Source organism: Lontra canadensis, unplaced genomic scaffold, assembly GCF_010015895.1.
Source record: "Lontra canadensis isolate GAN:19392208 unplaced genomic scaffold, GSC_riverotter_1.0 scaffold13, whole genome shotgun sequence".
NCBI classification, from domain to species: Eukaryota; Metazoa; Chordata; class Mammalia; order Carnivora; family Mustelidae; genus Lontra; species Lontra canadensis.
The window spans coordinates 330,336-348,571 of record NW_022631007.1 but is presented as its reverse complement, the minus strand read 5'-3'; the positions used below and the strand labels follow the sequence as shown (position 1 = coordinate 348,571).

General features: G+C 38.6%; 1 protein-coding gene across 4 annotated transcripts in view; it reads left to right on the top strand.

Annotated features, from left to right (window-relative positions):
• Positions 1-18,236, top strand: part of USP37 (ubiquitin specific peptidase 37) — a 79,301-nt gene that overhangs the window by 19,139 nt on the left and 41,926 nt on the right. For all 4 annotated transcript variants that reach the window (XM_032857211.1, XM_032857210.1, XM_032857208.1 and 1 more), the window contains 3 exons: positions 8,082-8,179; positions 9,498-9,582; positions 16,183-16,344. In XM_032857211.1, coding sequence (XP_032713102.1) covers positions 8,082-8,179; positions 9,498-9,582; positions 16,183-16,344 — 345 coding nt within the window. The remainder of the gene's footprint in view (positions 1-8,081; positions 8,180-9,497; positions 9,583-16,182; positions 16,345-18,236) is intronic.

Here is an 18,236-nt window from a genome sequence, read left to right as displayed (position 1 = left end):
TTTATGAGAATTCTAAAGATAGAATAGAATTTAAAGTATTTTGGGGGCACCTTGGGGACTCAGTTGCTTAAGGGGTCTGCCTTTAGCTCGGGTCATGATTTTGGGGTCCTGGGATGGAGCCCTGCATTGGCCTCCCTGCTCACCAGGGAGTCTGCTGCTTCTCCATCTCCTTCTGCCCCTCCACCCGCCTCATGCTTGCTTACTCTCTCTCTCTCAAATAAATAAAATTTTAAAAAAAGAATTTAAAGTATTTTGGTGATGGTAGATTACAGGCTTCGTAGAGTATTTGGTGTTGCTGTTGCTCTGCTTATTTCATTGCCCTTCTGCCATCCTAGCTTTTTTTAATCTGCAATACTTAGAGGAAGAATAGAATTAAAGAACTCTAAGCAGATTTTTTTTTTTAATTTTTAAAAATCTTTTAAAGGTTTCTTTATTTGAGAGAATGTACATGAATGAGGGGAGGGCACAGGGTGGGGGGGAGCAGATTCTCCACTGGGCAGAGAGCCCCATGTGGGGCTCTATTTCATGACCCTAAAGTCATGACCTGAGCTTAAACCAAGAGTCAGATACTTAACCGACTGAGCCACCCAGGTGCCCCTGAAACAGATGTTTCTTGTTGGCTGCTCTTCTGTTGTGAATTCTTTCCTTCCCTTTGCGATCCCCCCAACCCATGAAAAGTTAGCCTAGGAGTAAAAGGATGTGAACCCGGAGTGCTTGGGTGGCTCAGTCAGTTAAGGATCCAACTCGTGATTTCAGCTCAGGTCATGATCTCAGGGTTGTGAAATTGAGCCTCATGTCGGGCTCCATACTGGGTGTGAAGCCTGCTTAAGGTTCTCTCTCCTTCCCTCGCCATCCCCACACCCCCACCCCCGGCATGTGAGCATGGTCTCTCTCCCAGACATGGGTTCTAGGCGAGGAACATCAATCTTTTAGAGTTATTTTCTGGTTGAACAAAAGAGGGTAGACCCACAGCAGGACAGTCACCAACTGGTCTCTTCCTCATCATGAGAGGGTTTGGTTTGGTTTGGTTTGAACTGTTTGGGGGAGTATATTTACTACACTGTTATGAAATACCTCAGTTAATACCTTTTTTTTTTAAAGTTTTTATTTAATTTCCAGTCAACATGCAGTGTGATAACTTACGTGTATAATTTAGTGATTCAGCACTTACACCCACTACTCATCACAACACATGTTCTCCTTAATCCCCAACCCCTTTTTACCCCATCTTCCCACCCACCTCTCCTCTTGTAACTATCAGTTTGTTCTCTATAGTTAAGAGACTGTAGCCTGTTTTTTGATTTTCCTCTCTTTGTTCTCTAGATCGTTTCTTGAATTACACATATGAGTAAAATCATATGGTATTTATCTCTTTGACTTATTTTGCTTAGCATAATACTCTCTGGCTCCATGCACATCATTGCAAATGGTCAATTAGTACCATAACAAAAATCTGTTGATAGTCAAGGAACTGGTATTATAGGTTAAAGGTCACCAGAAGGAAGTTGGGAAAAAGCTAAGGAAACTTTATGTATTTATGGGAATTTTTGTTCTGCTGCTATAACAGATGTAAAACTGAGTAGGTGATAGGACTGGTGTGACATCTGAAACTACAGTCACCATGGACTCAGATTCCGTCTGTCTTACTGATTTATAATTCTTAATAACTAACGTCCACTTTGTGAACCAAGATAGTTGCTTCAGCATCCACTTTCATTTCTGCATGCCTGTTGGTGGGAATGGGGAAAGAAACAAAGGCAGGGCATACTGCTTTCCTTTATGCTGGAAATTGTATACACCACTTCAGTGTACATTGGCCAGAATTTGGTCATATGGTTATATCAAATTAGGAGAAACTCTGGAAAATATACCTAGCCTAGCCCAAATTCTGTTACGGCAGAACGGTACAGTTGTTATTTGGGAACAACTGACAGTCTGCTGTAGTTTACCCCTATGGCCATGGAAATAGATCTGTTAATTGTTCTTCCCATAGGTTTAGTCACTGTATCCAGTTCAGAGTCAGGATCTCTGGGTGATGTGCAGTTCTCTCCATAGGTCTAAATGTGCCTTCAACCATGTGCCTTATGGTCTGTTACCTAAAAAAAACCCTAAAAGCCATGTTCATCTGTATTCCCCACTCCCATCTCCATACATATATCATTATACATTGCTGCCATAGGCGTAGGATAACCACAGTAAAAGTTTCCATTTAGAAAAGACAAGAATAGGAAACTTGAATTGCTGTTCTGTAGCAGCAATAAAATCTTGGTAGGCAGAGGTTGTGAAGACAGTGGAAGTAGCAGAGTAAGTTCTTGATTAGTCCTTATAGCAGTCTCTGTTCTATCCTTTGGGAGAAACTCCCTTCCTCATTGTACTTCATTTGACTCCTAACTTTGTCTTCTGGTAGATTTCCTTTGTCTGTTATCTTTCAAGGCCAGAGCTGAAGTGGACCTTGAAGACTGTTCTTCCTTGGGGCCTTGCAGCTTTTGTAGCCTGCTTCATGCTGATATAGTTCTGGGAGTTTGGAAGTATCCAGAAATCTAGGAGTTCTGGAAAGCTAGAAGTTTCTTTAAAGGTAGAGCAAACAGGATTTTATAGGCTTGAGAAAGAATTGGGGCCAAAATTTTTGTTGTTTGGATTTTTTGTTTTCATAAACTCTTAAGTTTTGAAATAATTTTAGTTTTACAGAAAACATGTGAAGACAATATAGAATGTTGCTGTATACCCTTAGCGTGTTTCCCTTAATATTAACATCGAGTTTGGTTTTTTTCCCCCACAAACTACTTCCTCAGTTACCTCCTATCATTGCCTCAGTTTGAGAATCAGAAGCAATTGGATTTTTTTGATCCCATATGGTCTCAAATTACCAGACAGTTTCAATTCTGGGCCTTACATTCCTTGATTATAAGGTGGCTAGCCCTTACCCGAATTTATCTGTCTTGAAAAGGACCTTGTTGAAACCACAGACCAGTGCTCTTATTGGTTCACTTTTAGAGCTATAGGTTCAGTAAGTATGCAGTCTGCTTCTCAGGACTGCAGATAGTAGGGTTGTTTTGGTTTTTTAAAAATATTTATTAGAGGATATTAGGGAGGGCACATATTGCATGGAGCACTGGGTGTGGTTCAAAAACAATGAATACTGTTACGCTGAAAAGAAATAAAAATAAATAATAAAAATAAAAATTTTAAGAAGTGAAAAAAAATATTTATTAGAGTGTGCATGCATGTGCGTATGTGAGTTCTGGGAGGGGCAGAGGAAGAGGGGAGAGAGACTCAAGCAGACTCCCCGCTGAGTGCAGAGCCTGATATGGGCCTTGATCTCACAACCCTGAGATCATGACCTGAGTTGAAACCAAGAGTCAGACACTTAACCGACTGAGCCACCCAAGGGCCCTTACAGATAACAGTTTTACAAATATTTTGGTGCAGTGTAACAGTCCTTCTTGCTTTCCAGTATGTAATATCTATGTCCTTACTCTCCACCTTCCTACTGTGGCTAGTGCTATGTAGTTCAGGTTTGTTATGGCAGCACCCCCTTCTAGTAACAGCATTTGTGGATTCAGGGTCTAGTTGTGGGAAACAAAATTCATTTATCTAGTTTACACACAAAGGTGTTTGCCTTTAGAGGCTATGAAGTGATTTACAGAATCATTAGGAAAGCTGAAAAGATAGCCCGTGTGTTAAACTTTGAGAATGATTTTGAGAGCTGTGCCCCAGATCAGGTCACCAAAGATGCTGCTGGTTGTCATCAAAGTGAATAGCTGAGTCGGAAACTGTCATCTTGGAGCCATGCTTCCACTACCAAGATGAGAAATCTTTAAGGAGAAATCAGACACCTCCAGAATGATTTTTGCCATCACAGAGAGAACACATGACTTCTGCCTTACTTCCACTTTCCAGCTATTACTCAGTTATATGTAATTCTCTTACTTCGCCTCTTGAACAATAACTAGGAAGTGGAGTGTTTTAGCTTTCTAGGTTTCACGGGACAGATGCACCAAAAGGTGATTGTAATAGCGCGTTGCCTGCCCGTTCACCACATTCACCACACTTTGGGATCACCCCACTTTATCCACTTAGAATTCTGTCCCATGAGCCCTGCATTTCTGATCTTTGTTCTGGGCTAATAACACTTCTCACAATATTACAGTTAGATTTTTTTGAAGTTTGAGTTTCCTAGAAGACTCTAGATTAATGTACATGTACAAGTGACTTGTTAAGAAAGTGCGCATAGGAGAGATCAAAGTGAAGAAAGTAAGACAGGGAAGGAACGGAAGCTGGAAGCCTGAGGGGGTCTCTCAGGGAGAGTAGGCTTCATCTCGATCCAGCAGGGGGCGCTGAGCCTGTTCCAACTTGAAGTAAGGAAGGGGGCTTTCAATGTTCTCCTACTGTACGGTCGTTGTTTCTGTGGCTCTGCCCATTGGGCAAAGTATTTTAAGTAGCCCAAAGGCAGTCCTCTAAAGAAGAACTGTAGGTGTGTTGAAACACATAGTCTGGAGGTGTAAACACTATAAAAAGAGGTCCGAAGGGCTCTGATAGAGCGTAAGTATTAAGTTCATTCCATGTTATCGCAGATTCTTCACATTGATGCTGCCCAATTTCTGCATGAAAATCCTAAAAAGGGAGGATTAGAGGAATGAGCTATAGTCCTTTTTGTCCTTATTTGTATAGATAGCCTTGAGGTTGTAACCGGTGTTACCATCTTTTTCTTCTACCATTTATTCTAGATTTGCTGCATTCTCCATTAATACTTCTGCTGGTCTTGGTGATTTGCCTAATGATATAACTAAGATCTTCATCCTTGTGGGGATGAGCCCCTGATCACTATGTGCTTGTGCCGGCCATGGTTGCTGAAATTGCCCATTTGTAGTTAAAACTGAATGTGACAAACACTAAGAGATTCCCTAGTAAGTCCCCGTTACTCCGTATTCCTCCTGCCCTCGTTATCTAGCATCAGCCATGCACCTCCTTATAATAATCAAAGTCAGTTACTTCTGATGTATGGCATTTCCTTTCTTTGCCTGATGCTCTGCCAACACGAGGAGCCCAAAATGAGTAGCAGCCATAGCTATAGATTAAATGGGATTCTTACTGTCCCCACAGGTGAAAAAAAGTTCCCCCTCTGGGAACCAGGGCCTGATTGTTCGATGTCTCTCTAGTGGAGTTCTCTGATGAGCATTAGTATGTGAAAAAGATCCTCACCCCTTGTATACATTTCCAATCGCTTCTCGGCCTTTTGGCTAATATGAAGTGTACACATTTCCATGTGGCTGTTCATACACCTCTTCCATAATCATTTCTCCCTGATCTTTCAGCTTGCTACTTGCAGGCCGCTGACTGTCCATGCAGATTTTCCTGTCTATCCATCCTGTATCCAGGAATCCCTATCCAGGAATCCATGGCCCACTCTTTTCTCACACAAAGTGGATAATGAAGTGTACCTCTCAAATTCTGCACACTGGAGGCTTTCCTTTCACCGCTGTCTTTTTGGGCAGCCCCAATGGGTCTGTAATGCAGCAGCAGTTCATTTTTATCCTCTAGCAAGACAGCAAGATGATGTATCCATGAATTAGGCCAAGTTTTTCTTCTCTTTCAGTTGGTTATAGGGAGTACTTTTAAAGCCTGTACTTATTTCATATTCCTGCTTACTTAGAACTCATCCCGGATATATCACTTCCATATTAATGCTGCATTACTTTTGTAACTTCCAGGTCTTACGGCTCTTAGGGGATGTTAGCACCCCGTTCATGATGCCTCGCTCTGACTGACGACCCATAGTCAGATTCAGTCTCTTCAGGTCTTAGTCCTGTGCCAGGAGTAGTGTTAAGGAGTGTGTACTTTCTTTGCTGGAAACAGCCTGGTCTTGTTCTCAAATCCTAAAGATCTGGGCTGCAACTGTCTTTGGATGAGCGATTCTTCATGGTATTTTGTCTTTAAGTTGGTAGTTGGCTCAACTGAATCTATCATTATAGTTGAGTAGATCAGTACTCATAGCAACACCCAACCAGTTCTGTAGTCTTTATGGTTATTATTCCATATAACATATATATATCAGTTATCTGTGGCTGTATAACAGACCACTCCAAAACTTAGTGACTTAAAATAGTAACTGTTGGGCGCATGGGTGGCTCAGTCGTTAGGATTCTGCCTTTGGCTTAGGTCATGATCCCGGGGTCCTGGGATCAAGCCCCGTGCCAGGATCCCTGCTCAGCGGGAGGCCTGCTTCTCCCTCTTCCACTCCCTCTGTTTGTGTTCCCTCTCTTGCTGTTTCCCTCGCTCTGTCAAATAAATAAATAAAAACTTTAAAAGAAAATAGTAATAACTATTATTGCCTATGAGTTGATGGAGACTTGAGTGATTCTGCTTTTCGGGGCCAGAATTGGCTGATTGGTGCTGGGTTCTCTCATTTTCTCATGCACATGGTCAGTTGTTGGTTTGGCTAGTCGCTGGTTGGTGCACAATGGCCTTACCCATATGACTGGCCGTTGGCAGCCTATTGGTTGGGTGATGAGGGTGATTGGGCCATGTGTCTTTCATCATGTGGTACATTTGCCTAGAGCTATTCACACAGCAGTGTCAGGGTTCCAAGAGAGTGAATGTAAATTTGCAAGGTGCCTTTAGCCTTACAGTCAGGACTTATACACTGTTACGTCTTTTGGAGTCTTTTGGGGAAAGGAAATCACAAGGCCAGACCCATTAAGGGATAGGAATATAGACTAGACTGCGTTTCTTGATGGGGGATCTCGGGTCAAGGAAAGGAATAATTTGGGATGTATTTTTAAATTTTAAAATTTAATATTAATATTAATATTTTAAAAATAAAATGTACTTGTTTAAAATGTACAGTTCAGTAATTTTGGGTAAATTTATTGAGTTGTGCAACTGTCACCATAATCCAGTTTTAGAACATTTCTATAACCCCAATAAAATCCGTTGTGTGATCTACCACATTTCTTGAATACTAGAGATACTGCATGAGCCATATTCTCTTCTCATTTATCCCATCCCAATTCACTACAGATGAAAAATCACAGTAATTGTAAGCTATAAGGTCCCAAAGATGTTATCGCCAGCAGTGAGATTTCTGTTGCTATTGCCAAATAAGTAGTCCAATTCCAAAATATTCTCCATAGACGTGTGCTTCCTAGGCCCATTTCTAGAACCAGCTGTTGTAGATCAAGTTCTCCAGAAGCAGACCCTGAAATGGAGATTTTATTAAGAAAGTACTCCCAGGGGATACCAGGAAGGAGTGGGGAAAGCAAGTCAGAATTAAGCCTGAGTGTGTTCTCACACGAAAATCAAGCAGAGGTTTATATAACAGAGATTGATCTATGGGGTGCCTGGGTGGCTCAGTGGGTTAAGCCTCTGCCTTTGGCTCAGGTCATAATCTCAGGGTTCTGGGATCGAGCCCCACATCGGGCCCTCTGCTCAGCAGGGAGCCTGCTTCCCCCTCTCTCTCTGCCTGCCTCTTTGCCTACTGTGATCTCTCTGTGTCAAATAAATAAAATCTTTAAAAAAAAAAAAAAGAGGTTGATCTAATTCCAGAGAGAAAATCTGTTATATAAATTTCACCTTAAAAAAAATTTTTTTTTCACTTTAACTTTTTCTAATCCAAGGCAAGTGAGCTGGGCTCTTTGACCTTACCTGTGATTCTCTCAGAGTGTAGGCAAAGGATCTCTAGTAGCTTGAGGACAGTCTGTGAAAAAGAACCCTAAGTACTTGCTGTCAAATACATACCTAAATTGGCGTGGAAGAGAGGACACAAAAATGGGGTAAGAGGGAATCTGGGTAGAGTATCTGCATTATGTGCCACAGGTTTTATGCACAATGGTCCTCCTAAAATTAGCACTTTTAATGAAAGCAAGAGCACATCTCTGACTGGTCCCATTCCACTTCTGTAGGTTCAGGTATTTGGGAATAATAGATGGGGGAAATGCAACTTAAGAAATTTTTAACTGTATGTGAAATGTAAATATTCTGAAATGGTAACTATGTCTTTATACACCTGTGTGTGTGTGTGTGTGTGTGTGTGTGTGTATATATATATATATATATATATTGAATTAAATCATTAACTGTAGGAACAACAAGGCTATGACAGATCCTTCCAGAAAGTATTTAACCAGCAGTAGAGAGAAGCAGCTGAGTTTGAAACAGTCAGAAGAGAATAGGACATCAGGTAAGTATTTGGTCTTAATATAAGATCCTCATTTATTATATGATATATTGTTTTAGACTAGAAATAAAAACCTAAACTGAGACATACCTCTCTACATTATTCAGGACTACTGCTTGATTCAGTACTAGTTATTGGGTGCCAAATTTGTATCTAGTACTTGGCTAAAGTATTAGAAATATAAGGGAATATTTTTTCTTTTGACAAAGAATCTAACCTTTACCTTCTTCCCTATTTAACTGCCTAAAATTAAACTCTTTCATTATCAAAGTACCTGGATCATAGAGTGAATCCAAGGAGTTAAAGGGGCTGAAACTGAATTTTATCAGTGTTGTTACATGTTAGAAGTTCCAGAAGATCTTGGAATTATGGCCTAAAGCAGTTGTTAACTTGTACCCTGTTTTTACAAAAACTAAAAGTTAGACTGTCCACGAATTGATGTCAGCGTTTCCCACATTTAACATATCTCTCTGATCCTCTGAACTCCTTAGAGACTCATCCATGTGGCATTCATTTGAATGTTATATGTCAGCTGGAAATTAAATTGAAGCAAACTAAAATATGGCATGATTTTGAGAGTTTAAGAGAATTCATTTGATTAGGACTCTAGGAACATTCTTCTTTTAGTGGTATAGGATTGTGAGATCCGACTCCTCCAGAAAGAAGGATCTAATATAATTCTTACCTCTGAAATAATAATACATCACGTTAACTCCACTTACGGGTTTTTAGCTTTTATAATCAACCTATAATTAGAAAACAGAATGCTTAAAGATGTAATAAGCCTTAATAATGTTGAAGTTAAGGTATGTCTTTAAAAAGTTGATGTGGAAGAGGAGGGAGAAGGAAGTAAGTGGTCATGTGATAAGAAGGTTCATAGAACCAAATGTAGAAGCTTTAAGTGTGTTAAAGTTACAAAGGTAATTAGTGAAACTAACAAGAGAATAAGGAGAGAAGAGAACAAGAATTGGGTGATATAAATGAGAAATTCTAATTTTTCATGATGGAGGTAACTGAAAACTATAATGAATAAATTAAATAGTAGAAACTATCTACCTATATGAAAGAAATGATGAAAACTTAAGTTTTACAAAATGGGTAGAATTTAGAAGCATAATTTGTAGAGTTTTGGGGCAGGAGAGTGTTCTTTGCTGTTAATAACATTTCCAAAGTGTTGATCTTTTAACATGCATCTATATTACTTTGATGAAGAAAAAGGGGGAAAAAGAGTTAAATATGAACAGGCCTAATGCATAATTTTACGACTAAATGAACTTGAATGGTTGATTCAGGAATTAAATTTTTCCTTTTTTTTTTAAAGGGCTTTTACCTTTACAGTCATCATCCTTTTATGGTAGCAGAACTGGATCCAAGGACTACACCTCTGGTAGCACTAATTTAGACAGGTATGTGTTGGTTATATACCTTGTGAAGAACTTGAAGTGCTCTCTTCTTCAGAATATTGAATTAAGGGGGTAGGCTGTCCATTATGGTCTAAGAGAATACTTCAAAATAACAAAATTGATGAGAATCAGAGACCCATGACATTTTAGTTAGACAGTACTCTGGAAATGTTTTAATTTTCAGATGTTTCTTTATAAATTTTTTTTTTATGTTTATCAACAAATGAATAAACTGTGAGGTCTAGGGAGATTTGTACTGAGGCCATGGGTTGTGACTGGCAAAGTGATCACATTCTAGACCAGTGTATTTTCCATCATGCCAAGCGATGAACATACTAAGATCTCTCCTAAGGCATTTTTGAGCTGCCTTCGTTGCCTGTATATTTGTTAAGCTACTACCAAAAGTTGAGACATTTTCTTTAAAAAAACAAGTACACATTTTTACAATTAGTATCTTTTACTGAAAAAGGCTGCTCTGAAATTTAACTGCTGATCCTATAGATAAAGTTTAATTTTTTTTTTGAGACTTACTGAATATAAATATATAAGACAACTGCTGAGTACTTGTGAAGAAGGTATAATCTTGGAATGTAGTCCAGAGGGGCAGTGGTAAATATAAAAAGGTAAGTGTAATGGTGATGTATAATAGATAGGCTATATAATGACCTATGGATACTTTGTTTTTTAGTAGCATTTCTTTCAAAGTAGTTAAAAAAAAAAAAACCTCAAATGATTGAGGTGAAGTAAAGAATTTGATACTGTGTTTTTAGGTATATTCAGTCGTGGGTGGTATTTCACTTTATAACTGCACTGGTAACTAAGTTATTTGGATTTAAGAGAAAGATATCTATCTGCTTATTAGAAGATTCTTAGTGATGCCTGGGTGTCTCATTCAGTTAAGTGGCTGCCTTCCGCTCAGGTCATAATCCCAGCATCCTGGGATCAAGCCCCACATAGGGCTCCTTGCATAGCAGAGAGCCTGCTTGTTTCTGTACCTCTGCCTGTGGCTCTGTCTACTTGCGTTCTCTCACTACCTCTCTGTCAAATAAATAAATAAAATCTTTTTAAAAAAATTAAACTAAAAATAAATAAAAAAACTTAAAGGAATCCAAGTTTCCCCTCAAAATAATAGAATTCACTGCACATCAGGTTGGCTAAGGGAAAGAAATTTTTTTTAATGCAAAGCTTTGTTCAAAGATGAAGTGAAAATTTCCAAATCAGTGAGAAAAAACTGATACTGAGTAAAGACTGAAGTGATAGGGCACATGGAAAACAGACTAGAGTCAAGCGTTTAGGAAACCAGCATGAGATAGGGAACTGAACATGACCCCAGGCCAGAATTTGGTTTCTTATATAAAGCTACAAATTCAGAATTGCTCTCTGTGCTCATAAGCCAAGGCAAAACACTTTGGGTTTGGAACCATAAATGTGCTGCTTGCCTAATGCTCCCTAAGCAGAGTGCAAATACACAGAAATGGGAATTTCAGTGACTGGCATTTGTGTTACCTGCATAGGGGCAGGAGTTCTGAATCTCTAAAGTCCCATGCAGCTTAGAGGTCCACACTATGGCAACTACTAAATAAGTCAGGAGTGCCTAATTGTGGAATGCAACACAGAGAGAAAGTGTTAAGTGTGCAGTGAAATGAAGAGAGTTATGTTGGGCTCCATGGTGTATCCTCCATGTCTTTTTTTTTTTTTTTTTAAGATTTATTTTAGAGAGAGCACATGAGCCAGGTGGGGGGCAGGGAGAGCAGAGGGAGAGAGAGACTCTTAAGCAGATTCACCATTGAGCACAGAGCTGGACGTAGGGCTCTATCCGACAACCATGAGATGATGACCTGAGCTGAAACCTAGAGTCAGAGGCTTAGCCAACTAAGCCACCCAGGCACCCCTATCTTCCATGTCTTAATAGCATTTTGGAGAAAATAAGGCCAAGGAACATAAAGACAAGGAATTTGTCAGAGAAACAGTGGATGAAAGTGATGAAAGTCCACACAGTGAAAAGCTTTAGCAGATACCAAACAGCAGATACTTCAAAACAAAAACAAAAACAAAAACAAAACACCACATTGTAGATGAAATTTTAAAAGCTCCTTGAAGGAAAATACATCATTTATAAAGGGAAAGAAGATTGACATTTGCAACAACAGAAACGGAAGACACTGGAGTAATAGCATAAAAGAATTCTATACCCAGCTAAGCTAAAATTCAAGAGTGCAGACAAATAATGCTCTTTTTAGATACAGAGACAGTTTATTCTGCAAGAAGCAAACTGAACAAAGGAAGGAATGAAAATATCAGTGAGCAAAAAAATTATAAAAGCATATTTAAATATCTAAATACTTTAAAAATTCTTTTGTATAATTAATAAGTGCATATGGTAGAAACTTTAGAAGTTGCAGGGTACGTACAGTGGAAAGTAAATCTCCCTTTCTATTTTAATTCCTAGTTGTTTATTTTTCCAGAGGCAACTACTATTACTAATATCCATTAGGGATTATTTTATACATCTAAATAGTTTGATAGTTTTTATAAAATGAGGATACAATAGGCTTGAAAGCAAAAAAATTAATAAAATATTAGACAATAAGGAGAAGTATAGGAGTGGGGTAGAGTGTAGGGCAATTAATACATTTTAAGTTACTTTTGAGAACTCAAGTAAAACATATTAAAAAGTTAAAGGTAACTTCCACTTCTGGCCAAGATGGAGTAAGAGGGACCAGATTTGACCTCCTTCATGAAGCAACTGAGGACCTGGACAAAATGCATGAAATATTACGGGTCTTATGACATTGGACGTGAGGCAATGAAGGACAGTAATCCATGAGAGATGGGAAACAAATGAAATTAGCCTTATGACTGCCCCACGTTGCTTCTTGGAGAAAGTTCCCAGGCTGCCATGTAAGAAGGGGGAACCAAGCAGAGCCCTGTGTTCTTCCTGAGTTGAGGAAATGGAACTAGGAGTCGTGGGAGGCCAAGGCATCTGGAATTCACAGAAGAGAGACGAGAGGGGATAACTGCACAGAGCAAGAATGGCAGAGATCTGCAGAGGGTCCCCCTTGAGTATTTGGTTGACTGCTGATCAGCTTATACAGGTGAGAAAACTAGCCAAGGCCTGGGAAGGAAGCACCCACAGGAACTAAGGGAATAATACTTGAAGTTCACATAAAGTCAGACATCGTTCCTTTTCCTGATAGCAGGAGTTTGCGTGCTAAGAAAGGTCTTGCCTTGTTGGCAAGGAAATCTATCCCTGAACTAACTGCTGCTCTGTTCCCATATAAGAAACTTTAAAAGCAAAGACCCCAAAATAACACACTGTTTCCAGGTAACCTAACCACATCTCAGAGCAGAATTCCAGAATGTTTATAGAAATCAAAAATATCTAGCACCCAATAAGATAAAATTTTCCATGTTTGACATCCAAGGAAACATACTAGGCAAACAAGCAGAAAAATATAATTCATATGGAGGAGAAAAATTAATAAATACTCAGAAATGACAAAGGTGATAGAATTAGTACACAGATATTAAAAGTTACTAATCCAAAAAAAAATTAAGGTTACTAGTCCAAATCAGTCATGACATTAAATATAAATACAAAATGTTCCAGTCAAAGAGAAAGACTGGAGGGGGGGAAAAAAGAAAGACTGGATTTTAAAGGAAGAAAAATAATCTATATTCTATTTAAAAGAAACAATTACAATATAAAGATGAAAAAAGATGGAAGCAAATACACCTTGCGGTGTGTAGTAATGCACAGTAAGAGATAAAACTAATAGAAAGCTAATGATAAACTTTAGGGTAAGGGCACCTAGCTGGTTCAGTCAGTAGAGCATGTGACCCTTAATCTTGGATTTGTGAGTACCAGACATGCATTGAGCGTAGAGATTACTTACAAATAAAATCTTAAAAAAAGAAAGTCTAAGGAGATTAAAGACTTAAGTAGGAGGAGGATGAGACTTAAAAGTTTTAGGAGAGGGGCTCCTGGGTTGTTCAGTTAAGTGTCTGCCTTTGGTTCAGCTTATGATCCTGGAATCAAGTCCTGCATTGGGCTCCCTACCAGCAGGGAGCCTGTTTCTCCCTCTCCCGCTCCCTGCTTGTGCTCTCTGTCAAATAAATAAATAAAAATCTTAAAAAAAAAAAAAACTTCTAGAGGAAAATATTCTGTGACTTTACATTACAGAATTATAAAATTAATTCTTAAGACACAAAAATTGAAACCATAGGGCAGTGGCCAGGCAGCCCAGCTTTGCAAAGAGGCTCTAGTTGCGCTGTGGCCTGCCACCAGGATGCCCAAGAGGGAGGTCATCTCTGTGGTGGGAGGTGCCAAGGAGGCAGCAGAGGAGGGGAAACCTGCTAAACAAAGCCAGAAAAAGGCAGTAGGAAAGGATAAACCTTCAGACAAAAAAAAAGTTGAAACAAAGGGAGAAAAGGGGAGCAAAGTGAAACAGGCTAAAGTGGCTAACCAGTAAACAAAAGACTTACCTGCAGAAAACAGAAACTGGGGCCTCTAGGTGGCTCATTTAGTTAAACATCGCCTTTGGCTCTGTTTGTGAGCCCAGGGTTCTGGGATTGAGCCCTATGTTGGGCTCCCTGCTCAGTGGGGGTCCTCCTTCTCCCTCTTTGTAGCTCCCTCTGCTTGGGTGCGCTCTCTCTATCTCTCTCTCTCTCTCAAATAAATAATTAAAAGCTTTTTTAAAAAGAAAGAAAATGGAGAAGCTAAAAATGAGGAGCGTCCAGCCTCAGATGAAGCAGGAGAGAAAGCCACATCTGATTAATAACCATAAACCATGTCTTATCAGTGGTCCCTTTCTCCCTTCTTGTATAATCTAGAGAAAGATTTTTATCAATTATATTATAACTGCAAGTTTTTTAGTAGCTCTAGAAACAGATTTAAGGAGGAAATCCCACCACATCCCATTTTTTTAAGTGTAATTTTTTTTAAGAGGTTAAATTATTTGCTAATTGTTTCTTGGTACAGCCAGAGAGTAGTGGGATATCAAATATGGGAGGCTTTGATTGTCTTGGGTATCAGCTTAACATTCCCTAGATGGGATACTTTTTCTAACCCATAATACCAAGCATACTAAATGGCAGTTTGGAGTCAGTCATGCATTTAATAGGTCATGAACATTTTAAATAAATTACTCTTTCCCCATGTTTTTGGTAGAATTTTTTCCTAAAGAAAACCACTTCTTGATCCTGGCTCCCCGTGTCAGAATTTTGTACACTCTGTAACATCTTGGTCCTGGCAGTCCAGTTTTCCTAGTAACCTTGTTAATGTGCTGTGCAAGATTGAAAATTTGAGTATGTAGAGTATATGATATTAAATTGCAAATTAGTGGGACTTAACAGTGTAACAGCATGTCAACTTTTGAAGGTATTGGTACTTGGTAAGAAAAATTATCAGGTATTAATTATCATAAATTGGTATTTGATTAAGGAAAATGTGCCTTTAAATTTTAAGCTGGAAGGTCACTGGAAGAAATTTTAGAAAATAATTAACAACTACATGATTTTTTAGATTTTTGGTACATACACTAAGAATTGTGTACAAATTGAAATGTCTACTGCTCTTCAGAACAACCAGTAAAAACTGAATTCTGAAAGAAAAAAAAACATAAAAGATTGATTAAAAACTGTGTAAAGGCTTAAAACTTAAAACATATACAGGGCTCCTGCGTGGCTTAGTCAGATAAGCGTTGCCTTCAGCTCAGATTGTGATGCCAGTGTCCTGGGATCAAGCCCCACAGCCTGCTCCCTGCTCAGCAAAGGAGCCTGCTTCTCCCTTTTCCTCTGCCTGCCACTCCCCCTGCTTGAGCTCTCTGTCAAATAAATAAAAATCTTTAAAAAAAAAACAAAAAACCTTAGAACATATAATAGACAAAGGATTAGAATATGAAATACATGGAAAACTACAAATCATTAAGAACCCAATATAAAACTAAGGGTACAAAGAAGCAGTTCAGAGAATAACAAACAGTTGTAAAAATACGTTCAACTTCAGCAGTAATCAGGAATATGCGAAATACAACAACAGTGAGATCAGTTTCACTCATTAATGGATACCATGTGAAATGACAGTTCACTGTTAGTGGAAATGAAAATTGGTACAGCGTTTTTGGAAAACAATCACAAGGTCTCAGAAAAGTAAAAATTAAAAATGCTTATTCCTCACATTTTCACTTCTAAGCATATAAACTAAAGGAAGTTCTCCAGGAGATGATGTAAAAGAGTATTTTTGTGTCGTTATTTGTGATAGGAAAAAAATAACTGCCTAATGTTTTTAAGACTAGGAAAACCGATGTATCACATCCATTAAGTGAATAAAAGTAAATAGCAAAGTAAAACTATATTATAGTTTTTCTCAAGTCATGAATAATGATAGGTTAAGTAGGTATCGTATCATATGCCTTTTCAGCTGTCTATTGACAGACTTGCTAATTTACACTTGGGGAGTTTTTCCGGAGGTGACCATTATTACTGATATTTCTTCAAGTTTAGAATTTTTTTTTTCCCAGATACTGACTTCTCTGAATCTGCTAGGGGAAAAAATAGCATGCAAAATTGTTTTGCTTATGCACTATCTGTTCTTTTTTATAGGACTAATGTTTCAAGCCAAACTCCCTCTGCCAAAAGAAGTTTGGGATTTCTTCCTCAACCAGCTCCTCTTTCTGTTAAAAAACTGAGGTGTAACCAGGATTACACTGGCTGGAACAAACCAAGAGTGCCCCTTTCCTCTCACCAACAGCAGCAACTGCAGGGGTAGGTAAATTCTTTATAGTTTGCCTTCTTTTTATTAAGTCATTAACTGAAGTATGTTCTGCTTGATGTCAAAAAAATGATTAAAGGAGGGGCGCCTGGGTGGCTCAGTGGGTTAAAACCTCTGCCTTCAGCTCAGGTCATGATCTCAGGGTCCTGGGATCAAGCCCCGCATCAGGCTCTCTGCTCAGCAGGGAGCCTTCTTCCTCCTCTCTCTGCCTGCCTCACTGCCTACTTATAATCTCTGTCTGTCAAATAAATAAATAAAATCTTTTTTTTTTTAATGATGAAAGGAGTCATATTAATTATAGTTCTCAAATATGCACTCACTTATTAAAGATTCATCACACCATAAGTAATGATAACTCCATTATCTAGTCTCCAATTTTTGAACTTCGAAAAAAAGTGCTTGTATAGACCGTACTAATCATTAAGTAGAAAAGGCGTATTCTCCAATCACATACACTTTGTCATACTCCTGAGATACTTCAACACTATTTTATGTATAACCTCCCCATCCCCTTCATGCTAAAATTTTATTAAATACATAAAGAGATCATAATTAATAACTAATAATAATAGTAGCAGTCTTACCTGAAGTGTTTGTTATATAACAAATACTGTGTGATAAGTGTTTAAATAGATTTTTTTTCTTTAAATCCTCACAGCCCCACTGTGAGCTAGATGTATCAAAAATCTGCTTTCACAAATGAAGTAACCAAGGCTTAGAAAAGTTAACTTTCTCAAGGTGATACAGTCAGTGATACAGCAGTAGTAAATCTAGTCAGTTGGACTTCACTTGCATTCTTTTTATTTTTTTTTTTAAGATTTTATTTATTTATTTTTAAAGAAAGAAAGAGTGGACATGCATGAGCAGGGGGAGGAGCAGAGGGAAAGGGAAAGAGGGAATCTCAAACAGACTCCACACTGAGTCCAGAGCCTGGCACAGAGCTTGATTTCATACCCTGAGATCAGTCAATCATGACTGAGCCAAAAAAAAAAAAAAGCTGAATGTTCAACTGACTGAGCCACCTAGGCTCCCCTCCACTTGCATTCTTAACCACTTTGCTCTATTCTCTCTTCCCTAATTTTATCACTCCACATTAATCATGGGGGTATGTGTGTGTGTATATATATATGTATATATACATATATATATATACACACACACACACACACACACACACACACCCGTGTGTGTGTTTTTCTGTGTGTGTGTGTGTGTATTTTTTTTTAAGATTTTATTTATTTGACAGAGACACAGCAAGAGGGAACAGAAGCTGCGGGGGTGGGAGAGGGAGAAGCCGGCTTCCCATTGAGCAGGGAGCCCAATGCAGGGCTCAGTCCCAGGACCCTGGGATCACGACCTGAGCCAAAGGCAGACGCCTAAAAACTGAGCCACCCAGGTGCCCCCTTCCTCATATATTAATACATAACCTTCAACCATGTTAGTACGCATTTAGATTTCCCTTTACAATCCAGGCTAGAATGAACATTCTCATATACATATCTTTTTAAAATTTATTGAAACTTTTCTATAGGATAAATTCTTGGAAGTGTATTTTCGTTTAGATTAAAGGAAGGCACTTTAAAATGTTTTATTACCAAATTGCTCTCCTCAAACTATCAGCTTGTTTTCAGTATTACTCAAATTACTGTTTTTGTACCAGCTTTAGGGTTATCTTTTTACTTGAATGAGTGACATCTTCCAGTTTGGCTTATCCATTATAATATATATGCTTAATGTCTTAGCAGATAATAACATAAAATTTGCAGTGAAACTATTTCACTTTATTCTCTGCTTACCTGTTTCTTTTCTCTGAGCTCTATTTTTTTTTAGAGAGACTTAAATGCATGCACATGCAAGCAGTGGGGAGAGGTAGAGAAAAGAAAAT